This window comes from Falco rusticolus, chromosome W (assembly GCF_015220075.1).
Source record: "Falco rusticolus isolate bFalRus1 chromosome W, bFalRus1.pri, whole genome shotgun sequence".
In the NCBI taxonomy this organism is placed as follows: domain Eukaryota; kingdom Metazoa; phylum Chordata; class Aves; order Falconiformes; family Falconidae; genus Falco; species Falco rusticolus.
Window position 1 is genome coordinate 474,900 of NC_051209.1, and position 26,866 is coordinate 501,765.

At 41.5% G+C, this 26,866-nt stretch overlaps 1 protein-coding gene and 1 long non-coding RNA gene across 10 annotated transcripts in view; one reads left to right on the forward strand and one right to left on the reverse strand.

Moving 5' to 3' along the window:
• LOC119140792 overlaps positions 1-26,866 on the forward strand; it is a 265,391-nt gene that overhangs the window by 130,644 nt on the left and 107,881 nt on the right. The gene's annotated exons all lie outside the window — the stretch shown is intronic.
• The window catches only part of LOC119140778 (ceramide transfer protein-like), a 99,204-nt gene that overhangs the window by 71,713 nt on the left and 625 nt on the right, over positions 1-26,866 (reverse strand). For 5 of the 9 annotated variants that reach the window (XM_037372366.1, XM_037372364.1, XM_037372365.1 and 2 more), the window contains exons 2-3: positions 23,076-23,210; positions 2,277-2,393 (exon numbers count right to left, since the gene is read on the reverse strand). In XM_037372366.1, coding sequence (XP_037228263.1) covers positions 2,277-2,393; positions 23,076-23,210 — 252 coding nt within the window. Of the gene's footprint in view, positions 1-2,276; positions 2,394-8,147; positions 8,178-22,547; positions 22,610-23,075; positions 23,211-26,866 lie in introns of those variants that run through there. The other 4 variants (XM_037372373.1, XM_037372371.1, XM_037372370.1 and 1 more) reach the window with 4 other exon arrangements.

Below are 26,866 nucleotides of genomic sequence, written 5' to 3' on the forward strand. Positions count from 1 at the left end.
TTCAGTGCCTGGTAAAATTATGGAGAAGATTATTCTGGGAGTTAGTGAAAAACACTTGAGAGACAATGCAGGCATTGGTCAAAGGCAACACAGGTTCATGAGGGGAAGGTCCTGTTTAACCAACTTAATTTCCTTTTATGACAAGGTCACCCATCAAGTTGACCAAGGGAAGCCAGTAGATGTATTGGGTTTAGATTTTAGCAAAGTTTTTGATACTGTCTCTCACAGTATCCTTCTGGACAAAGTGTCCAGCACACAGCTAGACAAGTCCATAATACAGTGGGGGAACAATTGGCTGATGGGTTGTGCTCAAAGAGTTATAGTAAATGGGTTTACATCAGGCTGATAACCAGTCACCAGTGGGGTTCCCCAGGGCTCAATTTTAGGGCCACTGCTCTTTAATGCTTTTATAAATTAACTGGATGCAGGAATCAAATGTACATTAAGTAAGTTTGCCAATGACACTAAACTAGGAGGAGCTGTGGTCTCCCTCAAGGGTAGAAAGGCCTTAGAGAGAGAGCTGGATAGACTAGAGAGCTGGGCAATCACCAACCGTGTGAAATTTAACAAGAGCAAGTGCTGGATTCTCCACTTGGGATGGGGTAATCCTAGTTATGCGTACAAATTAGGGGATGAGAGGCTGGAGAATAACCCCACGGAAAGAGATCTGGGGGTTTGGGTTGATAACATGTTGAATATGAGTCAACTGTGTGCCCTGGCATCCAAGAGGGCCAACCATGCCCTGGGGTGCATCAAGCACAGCATAGCTAGCCAGTCAAGGGAGGTGATTGTCCCACTCTACACTGCACTGGTGCGGTGCCGCTTCAAGTACTGTGTGCAGTTTTGGGTGCCTCAAAATAAGGACAACAAACTCTTAGAGTGCATCCAGAGGAGGGTGACCAAGATGGTGAAAGATCTCGAGGATGAGACTTAGGAGGAACAGCTGAGGTCACTTGGCTTGTTCAGCTTGGAGAAGAGAAGGCTGAGGAGTAACCTCTTCGCAGTCTACAGCTTCCTCAAGGGGGGCAAGTGGAGGGGGAGGTGCCGATCTCCTCTCTCTGGCGACCAGCAATAGGACACATGGAACAGAATGAAGCTGCATCAGGGGAAGGTCAGATTGGACATTAGGAAAAGGTTCTTCACTGAGAGGGTGGTCGGTCGCTGGAACAGGCTCCCTAGGGAAGCGGTCACAGCACCAAGCCTGTCAGAGTTCAGGGAGTGTCTGGATGATGCTCTTAGTCAAATGATTTGTTTTAGATAGTCCTGCGAGGAGCAGGGAGTTGGACTCTATGGTCCTTATGGGTCCCTTCCAACTTGAGATATTCTATGATTCTACCTGTATAACCCAGATGCAGTTGTCTTAACTACAGTACCTATGTTTTCAGATGCAAGATAGACGCTGCTCCAAGGTGTTGAGTTTGTGTGCTACATACTTTAAGAATACCTGACTTCCAAGCCCTTTAGGTAAAATGAAAGTAAGAGAGTTCATAGGAAGAGATAAGGCATAGATCAGGAAAGCTGAACCAAAATGCTGATAAACAGTAGGGTCTTAAAAGACAAGGAGACAAAAGCCAGTAGTCAGATACAGTAAAAGCAACAAAGTGATGAAAGAGATGAGCCTAAAACCCAGAATGATAACCTAGGAGAATGGACTCTAAGTTTAACAAGTTTAACATCTAGGATACATAGATAAAAACCAATTCAATCAGTAAGAGAAGATGGCCAAAACCATTAAATAGTCACTCAAACATAATGCAAGCTTTTTCTTTTTCAAACTAGAGAGCTAGAGAAAGCTTCACAGTTGTTAGCTCCTAGTTCTCTAAACTCTTCTATATGAAGGATAAGAAATCCATTCCTTTAGAACATATTTAACATATCATTTCAATCTTGCAGCTTTTATCTGTCATAAATACCTTCTTTAATGACTGACTGTACAGTGAAGCTTACAACTCTCCACAAGCACCACCAAATCTGTCACAGCACTCTCAAAACTATCAAGCTGCAACAAGGTCTTTTACCATCTCATACCAACATACCCTTCACGCCAGTCCCTCTGCTACCTTCTCCTAATCTCTCCTCTTCCAGGACGTCTGCTCCCTCTTCATTGGCTGCCCAACCACTTAACAGAACCAGCCACAGCTGCACCTTATCTACATCGGCCAACCCACCACCCCTGAAGCCAACCCACAGTTGTATATTATCAATGTTAATTAACCCAGCTTCATTTTTCTACACAGATCTAATGAGGAAGAAAGGAGATCAGAAAAAAAATATACCTTGTGTTGTTCTATTGCATCTACCCACTGTTGCCTGTGGTCTGGATCCTGAGCTCGGAGGTACCAAACACTATCGTTTACACTAATATCAAATCTGCATTCATCAAAGTCATGGGGCTGTGAAAGAAAAGTGTAAGAATAATTAAAATCATCAATGTGATCAATAATATCTCACACTCTAAAATACTGTAATTAAAAAACCTGATTGATATTGCCTTGAATTCATCCTAGATTCTAAACTCCATTTTATGTAGCTGTCTCAATGAGCTAACACACTTCCATAAAGAGAAATGCCAGTCTTCTGAAACAGAAAAGCCTGTTTAGTACATTCTTAAACAAAATTGTCAGAAAGAAGTTCCACACAAACATTGACCAAACCTTCATACTTCCAAAGGAATCCTTTGGTAAAATAACTAGTGGACACAGCCAGGAAAATATACCTTTATTTTTTAATTTCAAAGCAGGAAAGAGAAATTAAGGTTATTGCTATCAATATTGGTTTTAGATGGAAGGAATGCATACATTGTAGCAAAAAAACACCAAGATAGAAACCATAAAAGCAGACTATAGCAAAATGACAAGGAAGGCAAGCAACTAAAGGAAGATGTGGCACCCTCGGCCTCAACTATCTTCATTAAGACAGGACTGTCAGATAATTGGGAGCAACATGCAATCTCTCCCCATATCAACACTCAAATGCATCTAACTTTCAGTTCACATTCTTCAAATACTAAAAAAGCTGTTACTAGCATTACAGTGAAGCTGGTAAGGAAAGTACAAGGGAACAAAACAATCATCTAATCTGTACTGTGACACTGTCAGTTCAAAGTTACTCCCTAGCAAACATCCAACACGGTACAACTTCCTCCCCCCCCCCCCCCCCGCCCTCACTGAAAACTATTCTTAATGAAACCTAACACAGGTATAACTGAACACCTTTTTGAATACAAAGAAAAGTTACACGTACTAGTAACCATAGGAAGATAACAGGCTCTAAGGTTAAGGCAAATGATGCTATCTGAAAGACCATAAATATTGATTCCTGATGCCAAAGACAAGACTATACATGTTAATATCCTTTACAACATAACTGCTCTGTAAATACATTCATCTTGCAGACAACTAAAGCACTGTGGATTACTCGTGAAACACTCCACAAAAAAAACTAAAAGCAAGTCTTATTTGTCATGTCATGCACAATAGATCAATATCAGTGAGAATTATTTTCTAAGGATCTGGAAACCAGAAGCTGCTTATACATAATACACAATCTTTCTTGTTTATATATACTAAGGAGGAAGAGAAGTACAACAGAAGCCAACTAGCAAATAAAAAGTGAGCTAGGAAGAGTTTAACAGAAGTACTTGAAGCTTCACTTTTTTTTTTTAATAGCTTCACATATTTGGTCAAGCATCTTAACCAAAGTAAAATTTAAAGAAATTTAAGCGTCCCACAGGAAATAAAACCCACCAACCAACAACTGACAAAGCTGACAATCAAGTGAATCAACCACAGCTACCAATTCCCTTAATACCCAACTGTCTCAATTCTTTTCAAACAACTTTCAAAATTGGTTACATATGCTGCTTTGCCTTTACTGAACCGCAAAACATAAGGATATAAGGGACATCAAGTCTAAGCCCTTCTTTTTCAAACTGTATTTACTACATTATTATTACTATATATGAGAAAGTTGTTTACCCGCTTTAGGGTAGCAAGCCTGCCACATCAATGTGGTAGTCTTATAAGCCTGTTCCCAGCCATTTCTCTGCCAGGACCTCCTTTAGCCATGTGGTGGGGAATATGTACCTACAACAATAGAAGACTGTCCGAAAAATCACCCCCCAAAAAATATCAAGTGCACAAGAACTGGCTATCAGTTTATCCTGCTATGACAGTATTCCTCTGCTCGATCTCTCTCTCCAAGGTCCTTTGGGAAGAGTTAAAAGCAATTACATGCTATGCAGTTAGAAAGACTTGCCAAAATTAATCTTAAAAGCCTGCAGTACTACTGATTCCACACAGCCTTTTTACATTCATCTGGCTCCCTAAAACTTACACAGTTTCAATATTGAATAGTGAATGCTGTACCACTTATGTAAAGGATGACGCACCTGTTTAGTTAAGAGTTGGGAAATGTCCAAGGGCCCTTATTGCCACATGACGGATGCACAGACTGCTAAGTCCTTGGGTTGGTTATCTTTAGAAGGGACATTTGGTCTTAGATTCCTGTTGTACATGCAATGTGGCGAAGACGGACTTTAAACATGACTGCTAAGGAATAGAGTCTGCGTAGAGACAACTCCTCAAGGACATTGCGCAGGCACGAGATATGTAAATGAATTCTCAGAATTGTAAGGAATATGTAAACAATTTCTTGGAAAACTAATGAATAGGTATGAGTAGCCTGTATAAAGGGGGGACTGAAAAGCCCCCTCGGTGTGCATGACTTTGGTGGAGTGATCCCCCACGCACCCAGCGCTGCCGAATAAAGATAACCTCTGCTCGCCTACATATTGCTGACTGATTCTTCAAATCACTCCCCACTAAGCTCTAGACAAACTTCCTTGGTTTCCCTCTTGCTATAAATGCTTTTATTGTTTTCTGTAGGTGCATCTAACAGAGACCAGAAAACATTATTCACCATTTCTCAGGTCTTTCCTTTATTCTTCTAACATCCTCCTCAGACTAGTTTGAGCCTCTCCTTACACTTGCTTCAAGTTTTTCTATTTCTCTTCCCTTTACTTTCTTCCTGTAGCTCTCATATTTCATTTAGATCTCCTTTTATCTGAAGTTTGCTGTTTCTAGCTTAGTGTTCAATTCCCTCCATTTGTTCAGAAGGGATTATAAAATGGCATAGTTCTTAAGCAGCCACCTGACAAGACATTGCAGGAAACCCCATGATTTTCAAGTGTAACAAGCTAAGACATTTTGCTGACACCAGGATATGTCCCTACTGCCCTTTCACAAACAAGACAAGGCAAGAAAGAGAGGAATGTTTAGTCACACAGGGAAGGGGAAAAAAATAGGAGTCACTGATCTACCTACCCTCGGGACCTAAAGCAGGTTGGAGAACTTCAGCTGCTTTTTCCTAACACCCCCACCCCTCAGCCCAAGAGGGTCCCCCGTGGAGAGTCGGCTAAGTCACAACAATCACACCAATATGGCTCCATGCCGTGCTCACTTTATTAAACAAACAGGTCATATTTATAACTTAAACCGACCCCTCACACAACTTTACACACAGGTGATTGGATAAATGTTTCTGTGCTGCAATGGAGAGACAGGACGCTGCTTGATGCAAGCAAATATCGATTTATTGTACACAAACACGAGTTTATATATGTTTTCAGAAGCTGCGCCTCTAAACAGATTGGTTCTTTAAGCTAAGCCTTACATACTAGGCAATCCCTGATTGGTGGTTAACTACAAACAAAGGACACTTTAAATAAGTTTTTACAGTCATCAATTAACAGCAAGGTGTTACTTCTCCTTGGCCGAATCTGTTCCTCATTCCCTTATCTTTTCTCGGCATGACTCACCCTGTTGATTGTTATCTATTCACATTCCTTGTCCTCCCAGGGTTTGTGGCCTACAAGCTCGAGCACATTCCTTTCAGCTAACTGATTGGTCCTGATTTCCAGGCCCCCTCCTCCATTTCTGGTCACGTGGGCGTCCGTGTCGCTGATCGGTGAGCATGCTGCAGGCGCCTGATCAGTGTGCCGATGAGAGTGTGTTGATTCCGCGGTTCCCAGGGCTTGCTCTGCACCTGGCTTCTTGTTTGTGCATAGCTTGTTTTCTTTCTCACACTGCTTGTTCCCAGAACTACTTAAAACTGCTCTGCAGCCTCAACTAACAGGCCTGGGTTGTCCAACCCAGACAATGGTAACATATGTCCTCGGTCCTTTAAAAATCCCTCTACACTCAGCAGCCTCAAGTAGCATACACAAATTGAGGACACTGGGGAAAAAAACCTGGACTGACATGACACTGTGAATAGGAGCACCTGAAAGCCTTTATAGAGTTTTCAAAGATGAGTTTGGCAGACTGAGTCTGTGACAGAGGCAGCCTGTGTACGTGCTAAGGGCTTCTTCTAGAGCCAACGTTCCAAAGAAAAAAAGCTAAATCATAATTTCATGCAAGAATACGCTGCAAGAAAATAGGCCTCTGGCATCACCAAATATCCTTTCTGTATGCCTCCCAAAGCTTTATTCCAAGGCACCTGCAAAGAATCCTGCTGAAATAAAGGCAATTGCAAGTATTCAAGTGTCCCAGATTTTTCTGTATAAAACCAACTGATACTAGATCTTAAATTGTAAACAGGTGGTTTACATGAAGAAACATTTACTTGGCTACAGTTACTGAGGAAGTCCATAGCCAGCTCAGGTCTCATGAGTCATAGCTGACTGCATTGCCACAAAATCCTTCCTGCTATACAGCTCTCAAGCCTGAGGTATTCATGAAACAAGCTTCAGACCAGTATCTGCTTGAAAAATACTGGTTTGAGTGCTTAAACCTCCCTGTGTGATTTGCCTTAAGTGATTTTATATTCTTTATAACCTTCAAGAGTACTCAGGGGAGATGCTTGAAGAAACTTTGGCTTGCTAAATCAGTCTCACTACTCTAAATGGTATTTCTTCTTTTCTCTACAGAGGAAAGCCAGGGCAGTTCATAGCAGATCTGACTCTAGCCTGTACATCGCAACTATTAAATGTGCTTGTGCTGCTATTCCCATTGCAGAACTAAAACTTATCTACAGTGAAGTTTTTTGAAGGTTTTTTTTATTATTATTAAGAAAATACCAAGCAGGGTACTAGGACACAAGACAAACAATACAGGCCTACATAAAACAAGAATCACGATTCTTTAGCATGCTCAGGCAGGAAGAGCACTAGCATAAAAGACAGGCTGTTATCTATCCTAGGTCCACCGGTTCACAGTTATTAACAAAACAATACTACATACTGCTATGAAGATAACTGCAGCTTACAATACACCAGTGTTATACACTGTAATAACATATACAAACCAAGTGAAGACAAACATTGTGCTCACCTAATTCAGCAGTACAAAACTACTTATCCCTGAAGCTTTGACATACCAGTTTTTATTGGGGTTTTTGATGCCAATGTAAGAAACTATGGACTAGGGTATTGTTTATTAAGATTTATGTTAAGCCCAATGTAAAGGTTAGGCAACAAAAGATATGAAATCGCTTATGCAAACAGCCACCAGACACCGCTTGTGTAAGATAGGATAACCGCAATCAACTAAACCAGATACCGCTTGTGCAAGATAAGATAACCGCCAGATGTCCAGGAACCGACAGAAACAGGACAAACAACCCCATATAAGGACATATGAGTGAGGGGTCAACTATGGGACAAAGGAGGAAGACTTCTTACTTCGGCCTCAACGACCACCAGGAGGCAGAAAACGACCCCCTAACAACAACTGAAGCATGCGCAGAGTACCTCCACTACCTCATGAACACGGGAGTAAAGATGTATAAAAAGGGACTGTTTGAACTGCTCAGGACGGCAGTTGGCGGAGCGCAGACTCCCCTGTCGTCCAGCGCTGGTTTTGCTCATATTCTACTTGCTATAATTAATAAAATTTTAATTGGATTATGATCCGTTGTGGTCTCAATTTATAACACCAAGAAGTCTTTTTAATACAAATTTAAGAAAAATTTAGTATAGCTGCACATTGATTTTGCCCACAGCTAAATATGCAAGTCTGTTCAGCTGCTGATTATAATTCTTCAATTTCTAAATTCCAGTCATATTTAAGCCATATTCCATGAAACTTCTAATGCTAATTTTCACATGCATCCTGCTAGAACACCAGATTATTTACTTTTCTGTGGACTGTTATCACAGCCATAGGATGTCATGAGAACTATATTAATAAAAGAGTAATTTTACAATGAAAGCAAATATTAAGTACTACCCATTTTATTTCCTCCAATAGAACTACTGCAAAATTGTGAGAAATCATTGCTTTAGAAAAGGTATTTTGTAAAGCAATGCCTTTTGCTTTAACTAGGTTTTACAAAATTCTCTTAAGGGAAAAAAGCTATCTGTGTTTTACCAATTAATACTATGCTTGGTAAGAATTTTACCAGACAAGATAGGTCTACAGACATGGTCTCCTGTGCCCTATTAAATACTAAGGAAAAGTATTTAGTCAAGTTAGTGTATTTCTTTCTGGGGTCACTGCTCATTTTCAGAGCACAGCCTGAACATTGCTTATCTAAATGGTCTACTCGTTGCATCCTCCCTTAACATTATTTCCTCTAGAACAAGCATCATCACTGTATTTTTCCTTTAGAGATCTCTTCCTTCCCCAAAGTTGAAGTACATGCAGCAGAATCCTGCCTCTGCTTCAGAATAACTCTAGGTTATTGCAGCAGGTATACCCTAGCTGGCTTCTAGACCCCTACCCAGCCACTCTGTCACTCTCCCTCCTCAACTGTACAGGGGGAAAGAATAAGACGAAAAGCTGTAGGTCAAGATAAAGACAGGGAGATCACTTACCAATTGCCAACATGGGCAAAGCAGACAACTTGGTAAAAATTATTTTTTTAATTTATTGCCAATTAAAAATAGAGTTGGATGGTGAGAAACAAAGACAAAACAAAACACACGGGTGCAGGGGGATGGGGGGTTGCAGTCAGTTCATAACACTTCAACTCTACCACTCCTTCCTCACATTTTTCCACTGCTCCAACATGGTTCTCCATGGCTGCAGCCCTTCAGAATAAACCTGCTCCAGCATTGGCTCTCCACAGTGTTTCAAAGAACGTCTTCAGAATTTCTTAGTGATTAAGTATTCTTTATTGTCGGCGCCGGGTGTACGGGGGATCCTTCCACCAATCGTACACACCCAGAGGGGCAGATTATCTTATATTTATATAATGAAACAATGAATATTCCATTAACGCCTATACATATTCATCACCTGAACCCGCCTACCCTCGCTTCGTATGCTAATTAGCTTATCAGCCCTTCACACTTGCGCAGATTCTTCCAAAAATTGTGGGCCGGGGTCTTTAGAATGTGGGCAGTGGTCTATGGGAGGAAGGCCGTAGGTCTTCCTCATGGTGTACTTTTCACCTTAGTTCTCAAAAGTGATGAGTTGGCAGACTTGTAGAAATCTTTCCCGGGGTTTTTACAATACTCCTTGTTAATTTTACTCAAGGCCATCCTGCTGTCCCGTTATCTCCTTGGTAGGGCAGCTTGCTTTGCAGATAAGGAGGACAGCTCCCCTTTCAGAGATTTGCAACTTTCTTGCCAGAACAGTCTATATATGATCTTTCAGACATTTTAACCCCTTTGTCGCTATACAATTACAAGCTTATTTATGCATTAAAATGAATATTGGTTTATGAATACAAACTTGACCATATTATTTACAGCTTATTCACATCAACAGGCTGCAGCCTTCTTCAGAGCATATCCAGCTGCTGTGTGGCGAATGAAGAGACGGGACGCAGCTTGATGCAAGCAAATGTCAATTTATTGTACAGAAGCACGAGTTTTTATACACTTTCAGAAGCTGCGCGTTTTAAACAGATTGGTCCTTGAAGCTAAGCCTTGCATCCTAGGCAATCCCTGATTGGTGGTTAACTACCAGCAATTAACAGCAAGGTGTTACCTTTCCTTGGCGCCATCCCTCTCCCACTCCCCTGTGCTCTGCAAACCTGCCTCATCATGTTAATTGTTGTCTAGACAAGCTCGAGCACATTCCCCTCAGCTGATTGCCACGCATGGTCCTAGTTTCCAGCCTGCTCCTGCACTGCTGCTGTGCGGGGTCCTACACAGGCTGCAGTGTGGTCCCTCTCCCAGAGGCTGCAGGGAAATGCCTGCTGCGAAGTGGTCTCCTCCAGGGGATCTCTGCTCAGTGCATGGAGCACGCATCTCCTCCTGCTCTCACCGCAGGGCTGTTTCTCACTTTTCTTATTCACTCTTCTCACACTGCTGCACGGCAATTTTTCTTTCATAACTGTTTGCCCCAAGTCACCACCACAATGGCTGAGGGGCTCAGTTGTGTCCTGTAGTGGGTCTGCTGGAGCCATCTGGAACTGGCTGTGTCCAACGCACAGCAGCTCCAACTTCTCCCCACAGAGGCTGCCCTGCAGCTCCCACCCTTGCCACATACACCCAATGCAATTATAAAGGTGCATAAAGATCCTTTTTTCCTCTACGAGTTATTTTTGAAGACACTTGGCTTTAATGACTTTAATGCTTATACTTCCAAATTCATTAATTTAATTTTGCAAGGGTTTTTTAAATATCATTAAGTGTACTAGATCTAACTGTCAGGTAGAACAACTTAAAGAAAGCATTATACTTTGCTGTTTATCATACGTAATGAGATATGGTGCCCTGGTTTCAGCTGGGATGGAGTTAGATTTCTTCTTAGTAGCTAGTACAGTGCTGTGTTTTGGCTATGATGTGAGAACAATGTTGATAACCACACTAATGTTTTTAGTTGTTGCTGGGTAATGTTTATACTAAGTCAAGGACTTTGTGGTTTCTTGGGCCCCACCAGCCAGAGGGCTGGAGGGGCACAAAAGAGTGGGAGGGGACACAGCCAGGTCAGCTGACCTGAACCAGCCAAAGAGGTATTCCATACCATGGGATGTCATGCTTGGTATATAAACTTGGAGGGTTAGCTAGGGGGGATCGTTGCTCTGGGACTGGCTGGGCATTGGTCGGTGGGTGCTGAGCAGTTCTACTGTGCATCACTTGGTTTCCTTTTACCCTTTTCATTTGGATTTTACCCTTTTCCCACACCTTTCAATTCTAATTGTTATTACTGTTATTATTATTGTTCTTATCTCTTTATTCTGTTTAAATTATTCAATTGTTCTTATCTTAACCCTTGAGTTTTACATTCCTTTCTGATTCTCCTCCCCACCCCTCTGTGTGGGGGGCAGTGAACAAGCGGCTGCATGGTGCTTGGTTGCCAGCCAGGGTTAAACCATGACAGTCCTTTTTGGCACCCAATGTGAGGCTTGAAGGGCTGAGATAATGACAGATCTAATCAGACAGTATTGTCTGCAGTATTCGTTGTATTAAATTATTAGTAATTAGCTACAATGCTGGCTTATCTGTTTTTGAATTTGCTGCCCATTATCCCAGGGTTGAATTGTCTTGTTTATTTACAGTATGTGCTCCCTTTTGTGTTGTTTGTTTACATAAGCTAAAGTTATTTTAGTGTTTTACTATATAGTATTAATCTATAGTATGATGGGCTCATTGGTTCTGAAACTAATCTGGTCTGTGCACTCAGTGTTGTCACCTCTGTGTGTCTGGTGGCCCCTGTGGGGGAATGCCAACTGTACCTTTGGCTTTGTTTTCCCAGAGAGTCAGCCTATGGGTGGGGTCTGCACCTTCCCCTCAGGGCTAATTAATGAAACAATTAGGATTTTCGGAGGGTCTGAGTATATTTGGTCCGATGGCAGCTTCATAGTATCAGTTCTGAGCCTAGTGATAGGAATATTGAATTCAGTCTTTGTGTCCCGGATCTGGTGAAATTTTAAGCAACAAACTGTAACTACTGCTCCAGCCCCTGCGGCACCTGCTGCAGGCGCTCCAGCTCCTGTGGCAGGCTCAGTGGCCCCTGCGGCCCCTACTCCAGCCCCCACAGCCAGCACTGCAGCTAGCCCCTGTGGCAGGCATTCTAGCTACTTTAGCTCCTGAAAATGAGTGATGCAGAAGACCGACTGGTGTCAGTGGCCCCTGTAGATAAAAAGAAATGGAAACGGAAAGCAACTCACTTGGTAAAAGAGAATGAAGCAGCAGGCCCATCACAGGAACAAGATGAAGAAAGCAAATAAGAGGTAACCTCCCAATCCCTATCTCTGAGTGAACTGTGGGATATGGGGAAAGATTATGCCCTTCAAACAGGTGAACACACTATCACCTGGTTGCTTTGATGCTGGGATAACGGGGCTCATAGTATAGACTTGGAGGGTAGGGAAGCCAAGCAGCTGGGATCACTTGCTAAAGAAGGGGGCATTGACAGGGAAATTGGAAAAGGAACACAAGCCATCAGCCTCTGGAAGTGACTTCTGTCAAGCATGAAGGAAAGGTATCCCTACAAGGAGGATATTACATGTCACCCAACCAAGTGGACTGCAATAGAGAAGGGTATTCAGTACTTGAGAGAATTAGCTGTGAAAGAGATGATCTATTATAACCTGAATGATCCACAGTCACCCATAGATCCTGATGAAGTCCAATGCACACTACCTGTGTGGTGGAAATTGATACAGAGCACACCATCAGTGTATGCCAACTCATTGGCACTAAGGGTTGGTCAGACACTGCACCACCAACAGTGGATGAAGCAATTCATCAGCTCCGAAACTATAAAGATAGTGTCTCTACCTCCCTCCATCATCTCAGCTGTAGAGAAACTGGTCCACCATCTTAACAAGGATAGGTCTGACTCTCCACCAAAACAGACTCACATCTCAGCTATCAACTGTAGACGTCCTTCTGTTTGGAGGGGAGAATATAGAAAATACACACCACGAGGTACCCTGTGGTTTTATCTGCAAGACCATGGAGAGGACATGAGGAGGTGGGATTGATATGGAGAAATAGTGTGAAATGGGGACAATGGACATCGATCGTGATTGTATATGTCTGCTCAAGGAATGTGGGTATGGTGACTGGTCATGGGTGTGGTGTCTGGTCACATAGCCACACAGCCTTGAGGAGACACCTACCCTTCTTCCTCTGACAAAGGGGCTATTTATAAAAAGGATGAGAAAAGGATGAGAGACATTTCAATGTTATCTAGAGGAAGGGAGTGCTAAGTCTTCTTGCTGGAGAAGTTCAGATGGTCACAAGGACATGAATCACCTACAAACCTGCAAGACCACCACATTCCAGGCAAAGGACTGATAAGCTAATTAACATAGGAAGCGGGGTTTAGGTAACGAATATGTATAGGCGTTAATTGAATATTCATTTGTTTTATTGTATAAATGTGAGATGGTTCGTCACTTTGGGCATGCACACTTGTGGAGGAGCGATCCCCCGTGCATCTGCACGCAATAAACATACCTACTTTATAACTTTTGAGTTATAGAGTCTAATTCCGTACGTCAGGATAGAAAACCTACCTCAGTCCTGGAGGCACGAGTGTGTGAACTACAAGGAAAAACAATCACAAATAAGGAGTCTTCCAAGAAAGTTGCTGCTCTACTCTCCAAAGGACAATTTTCCAGTCAGTGATAGATAGGGCTAACATTACTCTTGATCCTGTGAAAAGGAATTCTAACCCATTCTGGCAAGGCATAAATAAGTGAGGGAAACCACTCCATGCTACATCTGTTTCACACCACTAGCCGTGCTAGTGCAGAGTCCCTAGACCAGGATTAGAGGGACTCTGCCTCCAGCCAGGTGGAGGACAGGGATAACCAGGTTTATTGGACTGCATGGATCCGATGGCCTGGCACATCAGACCCACAGGAATATAAAGCTTTAGTAGATACAGGTGGACAGTGTACTTAAATGCCATCAAGCTATGAAGGGGCAGAGCCAATCACTATTTCTGGAGTGACAGGGGGATCACAACAGCTGACTGTAATAAGCTGAAATAAGCTTGACTGCAAATGAATGGCAAAAACATCCCATTGTGACTGGCCCAGAAGCTCCATGTATCCTTGGCAGAGACTGCCTCAGGAGAGGGTATTTCAAGGATCCGAAAGGGTATCAGTGGGCTTTTGGTATAGCTGCCCTGGAAACAGGAAATTAAGCAGCTTTCTACCTTGCCTGGTCTTTCAGAAGACCCATTTGTGGTGGGGTTACTAAAAGTTGAGGAACAGCAGGTGCCAATTGCTACTACCACAGTACACCGGCAGCAATACCGCACCAACTGAGACTACCTGATTCCCATCCAGGAGCTGATTTGACAACTAGAGAACCAAGGAGTGATCAGCAGAACCTATTCACCCTTTAACAGCCCCATATGGCCAGTGAAAAAATCTAATGGAGAATGGAGACTAACAGTGGACTACCATGGCCTGAATGAAGTCATGCCACCATCAAGTGCTGCCATACTAGACATGCTAGAACTTCAATATGAACTGGAATCAAAGGCAGCCAAGTGGTATGTCACTATTATACTGCAAATGCATTTTTCCCGATCCCTTTGGCTGCAGAGTGCAGGCCACAGTTTGCTGTAACTTGGAGGGGTGTCCAATACACCTGGAATCAACTGCCCCAGGGGTGGAAACACAGCCCTACCATCTGCCATGGACTGATCCAGGCCACACTGGAGAAGGGTGGAGCTCCAGAACATCTGCAATACATTGATGACATCATCATATGGGGCAATACAGCAGAAGTTTTGAGAAAGGGGAGAAAATTATCCAAAACCTTCTAAAAGCTGATTTTGCCATAAAACAGAGTAAAGTCAAGGGACCTGCACAGGTGATCAAGTTTTGGGGAATATAATGGCAAGATGGACGTCGTGAAATCCCAGTGGATGTGATCAACAAAATAGCAGCGATGTCTCCACCAACTAATGAGAAAGTAACTCAGGCTTTCTTAGGTGTCATCAGTTTTTGGAGAATGCACATTCCAAATTACAGCATGATTGTAAGCCCTCTTTATCATGTGACCCAAAAGAAGAATGATTTTAAATGGGGCCCTGAGCAGGGACAAGACTTTGAACAAATTAAACAGGAGATAGTTCAAGCAGTAGGTCTTGGGCCAGTTTGGACTGGGCAAGATGTAAAGAATGTGCTCTACACTGCAGCCGGGGAGAATGGCCCAACCTGGAACCTCTGGCAGAAAGCACCAGGGGAGACTCAAGGTCGACCCCTTGGGCTTTTGGAGTTGGGGATACGGAGGATCTGAGGCCTACTATACTCCAACTGAAAAAGAGATATTGGCAGCTTATGAAGGAGTTCAAGCCACTTTAAAAGTGATTGGTACTGAAGCACAGCTCCTCTTGGCCCCCCGGTTACCAGTGCTGGGCTGGATGTTTAAAGGGAAGGTCTCCTCTACACATGCAACTGATGCTACATGGAGTGAGTGAGTCACACTGATCACACAACGAGCTCAGATAGGGAATCCCAATCGTTCAGGAATTTGGGAAATTATTATGGATTGGCCAGAAGGCAAAGATTTTGGGATGCTATCACAGGAAGAGGTGACACATGCTGAAGAAGCCCCATTGTATAATGAACTGCCAGAACATGGTAAGCAATATGCCTTGTTTACTGATGGGTCCTGTCATATTGTAGGAAAGCATCAGAGGTGGAAGGCGGCTGTATGGAGTCCCCTACAACAAGTTGCAGAATCTGCTGAAGGAGAAGGTAAATTGAGTCAGTTTGCAGAGGTGAAAGCTATCCAGCTGGCTTAGATGTTCCTGAACAAGAAAGGTGGCCAATACTTTACTTCTATACTGACTCATGGATGGTGGCAAATGCCCTGTGGGGGTGGTTACGGCAATGGAAGCAAAGTAATTGGCAACACAGAGGTAAACCTATCTGGGCTGCTGCATTATGGCAAGATATTGCTGCCCAGGTGGAGAACTTGGTTGTAAAGGTACATCACGTAGATGCTCATGTACCCAAGAGTCAAGCCACTGAGGAACATTTAAACAGCCAGCAGGTATATCAAGCAGCCAAGATTGAAGCGGCTCAAGTAGATTTGGATTGGCAACATAAAGGTGAATTATTTTTAGCTCAGTGGGCCCATGACACACATCAGGTCATCAAGGAAGAAATGCAACATATAGATGATGAGCCTGAGATCAAGGGGTGGACTTAACCATGGACACTACCACACAGGTAATCCATTAATGGGAAATGTGCTGCAATTAAGCAAGCCAAACAGTTAAAGCTTCTGTGGTATGCAGGATGATGGCTGAAATATAAATATGGGGAGGCTTGGCAAATTGACTGTATCACACTCCCACAGACCCACCAAGGCAAGTGCCATGTGCTTACAGTGGTGGAAGCAACCACCAGATGGCTGGAAACATACTCTGCCCCATGCCACTGCCCAGAACACTATCCTGGGCCTTGAAAGACAGGTCTTGTGGCCACATGGCACCCCAGAAAGAATGGAGTCAGACAATGGAACTAATTTCCAGAACAGTCTCATAGACACCTAGGCCAATGAGCATGGCATTGAGTGGGTATATTACATTCCCTATCATGCACCAGCCTCTGGGAAAACTGAATGATGTAACAGACTGTTGAAGTCTACACTGAAAGCAATGGGTGGTGGAACTTTCAAACATTGAGAGAAACATCTAGCAAAGGCTACCTGGTTGGTTAATACCAGAGGTTCTGCCAGCTGAGCTGGTCTTGCCCAATCAAAGCTTTTGTATACTGTAGAGGGGGATAAAACTCCTGTAGTGCACCTTATAAATATGCTTGGAAAAACATTCAGGCAAAGGCAAACCCATTTGTGGGACTGTTTTTGCTCAAGGGCCTGGGAGCACTTGGTGGGTAGTGTGAGAAGATAGATGTGTGCCTCAAGGGGATTTGTTTTTGGGTGAAAACAGTCAATAAATTAAGTGATGTTAATTGTTACATAATGCTGTATCTAGTCTTTGGTGATGATGGCAGAATTTGAACCCACGCCCCAGAGAGACTGGATAATCTTGTGGCATCCATTTCTACTATCTTTAGATTTGAACTTCATTTTTTCTTCAACTGCCACACCAACAAAGACCGTCTGGTGAAACCAAATCAACACAGCCATAATAGGATTAGAACTGGCTTCAAAATGGAACAGTCCAACACCTCATACTGTCCTCCTTGCCCAGAAAGGCTGTTATAAGAGATTGAGCCTAATATCATGGAGTAATTGAACTCAATGGATTTTAGAGGGATGGTCCATAGACTAAGGGAATGATATCCATGTATTTATATAAAGAACTGTCCTGGTTTCAGCTGGGATAGAGTTAATTTTCTTCTTAGTAGTTAGTATAGTGCTGTGGTTTGGATTTGGTGTGAGAACAATGGTGATAGGACACTGATGTTTTCAGTTGTTCCTAGGTAATGTTTAAACTAAGTCAAGGACTTTTCAGTTCTGTGGGCCCTGCCAGGCAGGGGGAACACGGAAAATTGGGAGGGGGCACAGCCAAGACAGCTGACCCAAACTAGCCAAAGGGGTATTCCATACCATATGGTATCATGCTGAGTATGGAAACTGGGGGAAGGAGGGACATTTGGCATTATGGTGTTTGTCTTCCCAAGTAACCATTGCACATGATGGAGCCCTGCTTTCCTGGGGATGGCTGAGCACCTGCCTGCCAATGGAAAGTAGTGAATTAATTCCTTGCTTTGCTTTAACTATTAAATTGTTCTTATCTCAACCCTTGAGTTTTATATTGCTTTCTGATTCTCCTCCCCATCCCTCCAGGTGAGGGGGAGTGAGCAAGCGTCTGCATGATACTTGGTTGCCAGCCAGGGTTAAACCACAACACAAGGTCAGTGAAGGAGGAGGGGAGGTGGTGCTCCAGGCACTAGATCAGATTCCCCTGCAGCCCATGGTGAAGACCATGGTGAGGTAGGCTGTCCCCCTGCACCCCATGGAGGTCTATGGCAGAGCAGATATCCACCTGCAGCCCATGGAGGACCTCATGCCAGAGCAGGTGGATGCCCAAAGGAAGCCGTGACATGTGCAAAGCCCACACTGAAACAGGTTTACTGTCAGGACCTGTGGGGACCCATGCTGGAGCAGTCCATTCTTGAAGGACTACACCCTGTGGAAGAGACCCATGCTGGAGCAGTGTGTGAAGAACTGCAGCCTGTGGGATGGACTTGCATTGGAAAAGTTCATGGAGAACTGTATCCCGTGGGAGGGACCCCATACTGGAGCAGGGCAAGAGTGGGAAGAAAGAAGCTGCAGCAGAGACACGTGATGAACTGACTGCAACTCCTATTCCCCTGCACCACTTGGGAGGAGGAGATAGAGAAATCAAGAATTAAATTAAGCCCAGGAAGAAGGGGGGTGGGGGTTTTATCCTGATTTGAATGGTAATAAACTAATTTCCCCAAGTGGAGTCTGTTTTGCCTGTGATGGTAATTGCTGAGCGATCTCCCTTGTCCTTATCTCAACCCATGAGCCTTTCATTCTATTTTCTCTCCCCCATCCAGTTCAAGAGGGGAGTGATAGAGCAGCTTTGGTGGGCACCTGGCTTTCAGCAGGGGGTCAAACCACCACGGTATGAACAGAAGTGAAAAGCTGAAGAGTTAGCAACTTTAGGAAGCAGCAAAACAGGAGATGGCCTGGTGCAGCTGCATATTAGTAGATATAAAGAAAAATATTCTGACCCTTTTACTTAGCATTTCTGGAATGCTATCAGGAAGTGAGGTATGGTATTACACAAATCCTCAGTAGAGATATTAAAAACGTCATTAATGGCTATCACAATACAAATCTAATAACTGCAGGTTGCCTAGCAGGACTGTTGAGAAACACTACAACCCTGAAAGGGGGTGACATACAAACAAGCTGTATCCACTAACAATAAATCAATCTTAGGAAGATTCATAGAAATTCAGATTGAGCAGGAATAAGGATAGCAAATATCACAGAAAAAATTGCTGAGGTATATAACCATAGCTTTAACACCAAATGCAAACAGTGGAATTATTTAAGGTTTGGTATAGCATCTGTGATAAGTGTTCCACAGCATGAAAATGCTCAGATATAACCCATGGGCAGGAATTATGATCCTGAAGTAGATGTCAAATCATGAATACTGTTAAAACTTAATTCTTTTAATAAAGAAGTCAAGTGAGGGAATGATATTCTAATTGATAATAAAAAGTTGACAGAAGTACTGTTGGAATACAACCCCAATTTCAAGTGTGTGGTAACCAATGATTGTATTCAAGTACTAAAGCTGAATTCTTCAGCAATATTAAGTAAACCTAAAATATTTGGTTATTTAATACACACTATTGATCTTGTTCATATTATGACAAAGAATTCCATAATGATTAACAGTCTCACTTAAGCTGATATGAATGTATTTTCCCACTTCTATTTCCTCAATACATACTAAGGAAGCATTCTTCCATTTCTCCACCCAGACACATAATTGCTTTTTGTTTGCCATGGATATTAGCACTCTACAGCACTTTGATGAAAACAGGACAACATTCTGACATTTTCACTTTGAACATCAACCCATCCATTTCTGGTTCAGATAACTCAAGGACTAAAAGATTAATATACAAGTTTGTACAGAGTATGTGAATGATAAAAATAATTGTCCAGGAGAATCCCAGTGTTCCAAGCAACTTCTGCCTACCTCTGTAACACCAACCCCATCTCATTATACCCTAGACATCAACTCTTTCTCTCCCTCACTCTTCTGTTGCTCTTTGGCATTTTCCTCTCCAGAATACAATCACCTCTGGCCTTTTACACATGAGTATGCATTCCTGACCATACTTATCTCTGTAGGGTTTTTTGGATGCACTGTGTAAGAACCTCCATTCTGATTTCTCTCCCATTTAGCCAAGATTTTCCACCAATCTGGATATAACTATTCCATTATTTAAGGCACACACCAAAGCCTAAAATTACTAATTGTCTTGTGTCCTAATTAAACCCCTGTCTAGTTAGGGCTTGTATTTTATGTCTTAGTTTTTTCAAGTCATCTTTTTAGTAGCAATTAAGGCTGAGAAAGCGCTTTATCAAGTTACAGAAAATTAAATGCTCATTACTTCATACTAAACCAGATTTGTTTCCAACTGTCTGAGGTTGGAAACTATTTCCCCATGCAATTAGCAATTATTACAAATTTACTGCTACAGTATTTCTGCCCAGGGCATGGATTTATAGCTTGGCTTTTTTAATGAAAGTTTTCACCAACTAAAAGCTATTGGTTCACATTCAACTTAACTAGAAGCTGACAGAATCAAACCTATCAGTAGATAAAAAGTCACAATGACATAATTCTTTTATCATAAGCAGGTCTGTTAGCAAGATCAAAATGTTTAGAGCAGTAGCTAGAAAAAGCTATTCCAAAGTTTACCAACATTAATCCAAGTGGATCCACTTCTATACACTACTTCTCCAACTGCTTCCGAAATATTTTATACAATTTGAAAGTATGAAGCGTAAGACACCAGTGCACTATTAACAGTTATTTTTTTAAAATCTATTTTTCAAAACATGATTCTTCATGCAAAAAGTGCTTTAAACAATACTACTAAGAATATTTTTTTAGTACTGCCATTACCTTCACTTAAAAATACACAACTTTAATATTTGTAGAGCTTAAAGTTTCTGTGAAAAAACTTCTCACAGGAAGCTTCTGTACCTGTTTAAATTGACAAACACATAAAGCATGTTAACTTGTCCATCTATTTAAGATATCTGTACACAAGTGCCCAATTATTAATGGTGGCCAGCATCATACTATAAATAAACCAGAAACCCTGCAAGACAGAGGAAGAAGAGTTGTTCAACTACCAGTATCTTTTAAGAAGTGGGGACTTTTATTATTATTATTAGCAGTTGACTACTGGAAAGAACTGTCTCTTTCTTCCAACAGTATAAGAAAATGAGAAGGTTAAAACTGGAAACTGCCAGTTTAACTCTCATGTATATAGTGTTCTTGTTCTTTTGGTAAACCAGAGCTAAAACACATTTATTCCATCCCTAACATATAACATGAAGATTTATTAAGTTCTTCTCAACAGCAATTTATTGTTATTTAGAAAAATAAGCTAAGACAATTCACTAGGCTGTCTGTCTCAGGCAGACTTCCATTTTCTAACTTCTTGTCTGTCCCAAGCTCTTGATATCCACAAGCAATAAATACTCAAGAAACCTACCCTTTCAGAAGTCCATTCTGAAGGGGAATGGCTTGCAACTTGAATATTAATTAAAACATCATTACTGCCTTCATTAAGCAACAGTTCTTTCCAATTACTGTTTCTGGAAACTAATTAACTAAAAATATCTCCATTATGCAAACTGTATTCATTAATCCCAGTCTAGGCATTTCCACAGAACTGTCTAAACATCTCTTTACAACACAATAACAACATGTTCTAAAAGCCTAATAGCCAATATCATATTTCCATTAATATTTTAATGAGTATGCATTATCTCAGTATAATCAAAACAGGAAAATCATAGCATAAACCAAGTTGCAATAACTACAATGCAATCAAATTAGAAATCAAAGTTTTTCTACATCAGTAATACAGAAAGTAAAAAGATGACCCTGGATTAAAACATGGCAGGCATGAATCCTACCTGAATAAAAGCTCAAATTTAAGTTGGAACATAAGCTTTTTGAACTCTTTCTGTATAGGTAGTCACCTCTAGTGTAACTCCAAGTTACCGGACATAACAAGCACCAGATAGAAGAGAGGAAAAAAGCTATCGACACGAAGTTTGTGTTACATACTTCCTAGTCAAAAGATAGGCTCACCAACTTCTCTTCACGAAGTGCAATATACCAAAACATTCCAGAAAATATCAGCATCACTATAATCTCTGCCATCAAAACCAGAACTCAAGCTGCCGAGATTTGCTCTACAACATACTTCTAGACAATCCTTGATCTACCTCCTTGTCACCACCTTCCTGTCTCTGCCTGGTTGGCATGTTAAACCTCTTACTAGTGAATGAGACACCTTTTTAGAAGTCCTGATCAAAGGCTGGTATCTCTACAGACCACCAGAAGTACACTTAAATGAGCACTTTAGATGCTGTTGTATGTACCATATATTCCTGAATAAGTAAAATCTTGAGCAAGATGTAAAAGTTTAAGTAGTTTTAAAAAGAGCTTTAAATAAGGTAATCTGTTTTCATTTTTTAGTAACTGCAATACCTGTCATATCTAAATGTATAAGTCTGCTTTCTCTTCTCAATCTTTTTTTCCAAAACACATATAGTTGATGTAATCAATCCAGTCTTTTCTTCCCAAACCAAAATGTATTTTTAAAAATTCTATTTATAAGCTGAATATTAATAAGAAAAGGAAATTTCTTTGCCATCCTCGATTCAGTTTGAAAGCAAAACATTTGGTGGATAGTAAGATTTAACACCACTGCTCTAGGAATTTATGTGCTACACAGAAGTCCAGCTTCCCCCTCCCCCACATCAAATAACTGTACTAACACTAACACAGAAAAGCTACAGCATGCTTTTTGGCAAGCATTATTTATAACTAATACATAATTCTGAAAGCTACAAAAAGTGTTTTTTTTCTTTATCTTCTAAGGTAAACTCATTTTTATGATATTTTACTTACATGTAGGCTCTTTATTCTTACCAGCATAATACTGCATCTTTCAGCATTAGGCAAAAAACAGCACCACACTTCAGAGAAGGAAATACATATTAGAACATTTTCTTTTGGAAATGTTGTACAGACTCATGTTTGGAAAGCACAGTCAAAGAAACACTACCCTCTCTTTCTAGTGCAAATTGTAAGGACTGCAATGGATGCTGCCTCCCTTGCGAGGTTGGTCCAGGGTCTTAGGCTGACCCTTGGAAAAATTCTGCCTCCTCCAGAAGCAAACTGTATCCCTACCCACAGAAACCTCTAAGATAACAGAGATTAAAAGCTGCTTACTGCACTCTCAAATGAGAGCAGCTTGTTTTCTTATTAGTAACTCATTGCTATGCTCCACAGTGTTGTACCAATATCACTAACTTAATAATAAATGACCTAACAAAACTTATTTGCCATATGCATATTAATTTTCACCAGGCATTAGCCTACAAATATGTAACACTCCAAAACATGAAAATATAGCAATACTGAAGTAGCACTTACTGTAATCACAGCCTTGCTCAGACAGATAGAGCCTCTGCAGCCATATTCAGTTTCATCTTCAGACTTATAATAACTGAGTGTGTTGCTTTTCAAAACTACCCATCGATCCTGCCACCCATGAATGTAGTTGGTCCACTGTAAAAAAAATTCAATGATCAGCTAATAATAATAAAATAGCAGTAAAAATAGTTTGGCTGATATTTCTCAGGCTTTCAAACACCAGGAGAAGAAAAGCAACTTTTATAAAAGTTCTCCCCAATTGAGAACTTTTATTATTCTTCTGCCCAGAGCTCCCTAAAATCATTTTACAAACTCCCAAAGTTACTAAAAACCAGTTGTTTCAAACCAACAATAAAATAACAGATCTCTGAAATTTAACTGGCCTTGGCAATGCAGTTCTAATAAAAATAAACATACTGATGACAATTTGCAGGGGGGGAACAGAACATTAATTACAAAGGTGAGTTTAGTCATTTGATTTAAAATCTGGAATTAGACCAAAAGTCAATCTTAAGCAGAACATAAAATAATTGATTTTGTATAAAAGTATCTAGTTCTCATAAATAGAAACATGCCATTATCCCACCAATACAGTATAACTACTATAGTGCCTAGAGCAATCAGTTCCTTATCAATTTAATATTGCCCATAGATATTGCTTTAGGTTTTAATTCTTAACCACTTTCTCAATAAGATGATACTTGCTTATCAGCAGATGTCCAATTATCCTTTTGTTATTCAGATTTTCCTAGAGACTCCACATCCACCCGTGGAATGAAAGTAATGTTCCAGAAACAAATCCTGGATTCGACTTACAAAGATCTAGTTAGAAGTGACTAAAAATTCTGATTATTATTATTTGCAACATCTTCTCAAGACTACTGAGCTGCACTTTGTAGAATCAGGACTGTTCTGTAACTCTGGCTACACACTGGTGCTTGGTCTTCAATCACAGTGCAAAAATTCTAAGTTAGGTAAAAATGGAAACAAAAGCACTGAAAATTTTATCATGCAAGCACTTCTTTGAACATGACAACTTTTCTTAAACAAAAAGCTCCAAGTTTAAAACTCCTCTTTTTAACATTTAATTCAAACCATTATTCATCTTTTTTATAACATATAAATAGGGGGGAAGTGAAAAGGCTCATTTCTAAACTACACTGCGCATATTAGTTAATACATGTCCCATAACAGCATGTTAACTATTAATAAGCAAGAGCTGATCTACAGAAAAATACTATAGCTGAGAAATTCCTAAAACTTTTCAAGCATAGGTAAGACCTAGATTTACTCTCCAAAGACAAAGCCCCTTATGATCTCTTAATACATCAAATTGCCAAGTTTAGCATTTCTTAAAGAAAGCCTCAGCTGTGCTTAGTACATGATCTGGTAGCACAAGCTGTCACGGAGGTATATTATTTCCTGTCTTCCATATTCCCAACTCCTGCCAGACACAAAAGGCAGTGTCCAAAGTTAACTTGGGCAAAACAGCAAGGGACAGGGAGGAAAGCATCTTTCCTTCTCTTACACAGTTAAGTGATGTAAATATAGCAGTCAATCTTGCACTTGCTGTTGCAATCAAAGTGTGCCATGAATTAAAAGACTCCTTGAAGTATACAAGTCAGAAACAAGGTTTTGGTGAAGACCACTAGTTCAAGCATCTAGATTCTTATGCTTCAAGACAGACACTTTGTATTGATACTGAAAAAGTCAGGTAAAGAGGGAAACAATAAATCAGCAGAAGATTCATGAAATTATGTCTTGATAAACTTGTCCTTGCCTGAACAGACATATCCAATAGGAATTAGTGCTACAGTTAAGATAATATACTAGTCAGAACTGCTTTTTGGTTTGAACAATGGCCTTGAAGACACTGTGCATGCTTCAAGGAATGAGGTAAAAAAAAAAATCAACATAGAGGAAGACTTTGAGCCTTCATCTTTAAGGCCCTCAATGAAGACCACCAGGAGACAGTGCACAGGCCCAAGAAAGAGTGGCTGTGTTCCAAGAAGTGTTCCACTCCTATAAGTATGTATGTCCTTGCCATGAATATGCATGTTTATGCTATATAAATTCCTAGTAAAGTGCACAGTGGGTGGGTATGTGTAAGGAAGAGCTATCCCACACACACAGAGCACTGAATAAACAAATACCTGCTTAATAGTCACTTTGGCTATCGAGTCATTTATTCAGACCTTTCCTGGCATCAGTATCCACCTTAAAATGTTAAACAGGAAATATAATGGAAAGAAATCTGGAGTTATGAAACATTTAGAGACCAGCAGGACACTTCTAATAAGATTCTCTTCCCAAATCACTGTTTCCTTCAAAGCTCCTCTCTTTACCAAAGGGCAGAGCAACAGAAACACTACTAAGCACACAGAGAACTAGAGCCTACTTTTATTGATTTAAAATGTAATTATACACAATAAGTTATTAAAAGTAAATATTTTTTGTAGAAAGTTTGGTATGCTACCATTTCAATTCATTTGTCTCAATTACTACAGAGGCATCAATAAGCAAAAGGTAAACTTAACTCAAGCATATTCACTGCAACAGGTTTCACCATACTTGACTATTTGGATTACATTCCATGTTCCCACATGAAAGGCAGCATCAGCTGCACAGCACAATCATTCAGAAAAGTTTGCACATTACAGGAGGTCAGATGCAGCCATAGCTTCATCTGCTACACCAGTAAAAAACAGCACTAGGACTTATTAAATAAGATCTTTCAGATGAGAGCCACAGCCCTTCTTGTCTTCTAACTGTTCCATGTCTGAGCTTAGAAACATTTTCAAGACTGGAAGGAGTTCACTGTCCCTCACAAAAAGCAAAGTACTGGCCCTGTTACAGCTGTTTTCTCAGCATCCAGGACCTGTTTATGATCTCAGTATTCCATGACCTGTGCCTTCTATACTGATCTATGTCTGGCCTTATCGCATAGGAAAAGAATTCAAAACATAGTGCTTTAATTCTAAAGATATTTCAACATTATTCTAAGCATTCTTTAAGTTTTAAAAAAATTGCTTTCAGACTTTGTAATTCAATATTCCAATTTAAAGCACTCAAGTTTCCCAGTATCATCCAATGCATACTTGCAAGTCATCTTATTTTCAGTGATAAAAGAGCAAAAAGCAATGTCAATTTGAAATGGGGAAAACAAGCTTCAGTGCCATTTTCTTTCTGCTTCTCCCCACCACCCATATCTCTCGCTGCAGGGGTATTTTATTGCCCTGTTTTGATACTTGGACTAAAGGTTGTGCCACTCCTGTGCTGGGGCCTGCTCCTGGGAAGTGACTACGGAATACGCCTGCCTTCAGGAGCTCCAGAACAGGGGAGCGGAATGCTGCGACTTCGGCTATAAGTGGGGGATACACCCTCGAAGCGCGCAGCCGGCCACCCCCTCTCGGGCCTCGCTCTCTGGAAGCTTACGCCAGGCAGCCAACGGGCTCGGTACGGGTGCAGGGCACGGCAGGGACTCGCGGGGCGGGCGTCGATGCCTCTCCAGCTGCCCGGCCAGGGCTGAAGACGCACTCGCAGCTCTTCCCCGAGAAAGTGCTTCCTCACGCGACCTTTATGGGGTGGTGAGGGGCGGGCGCTGCGCGGATGCGAGAGTAAGTACGCAACCCCCCCCCCCAGCCTAGTGTGCATGTGCTGGTGCCCCAAACTGAGGGAGGGGGCGCAGGCGGTTCGCGCCTGACACCGGAGCGGCCGCCTAGCAGGCTCCCCGCCATCAGGTGGCAGCTGTCTCGGCCGTGCTGGCGCCTCCTGCGCCCCGCCCCCCCCAG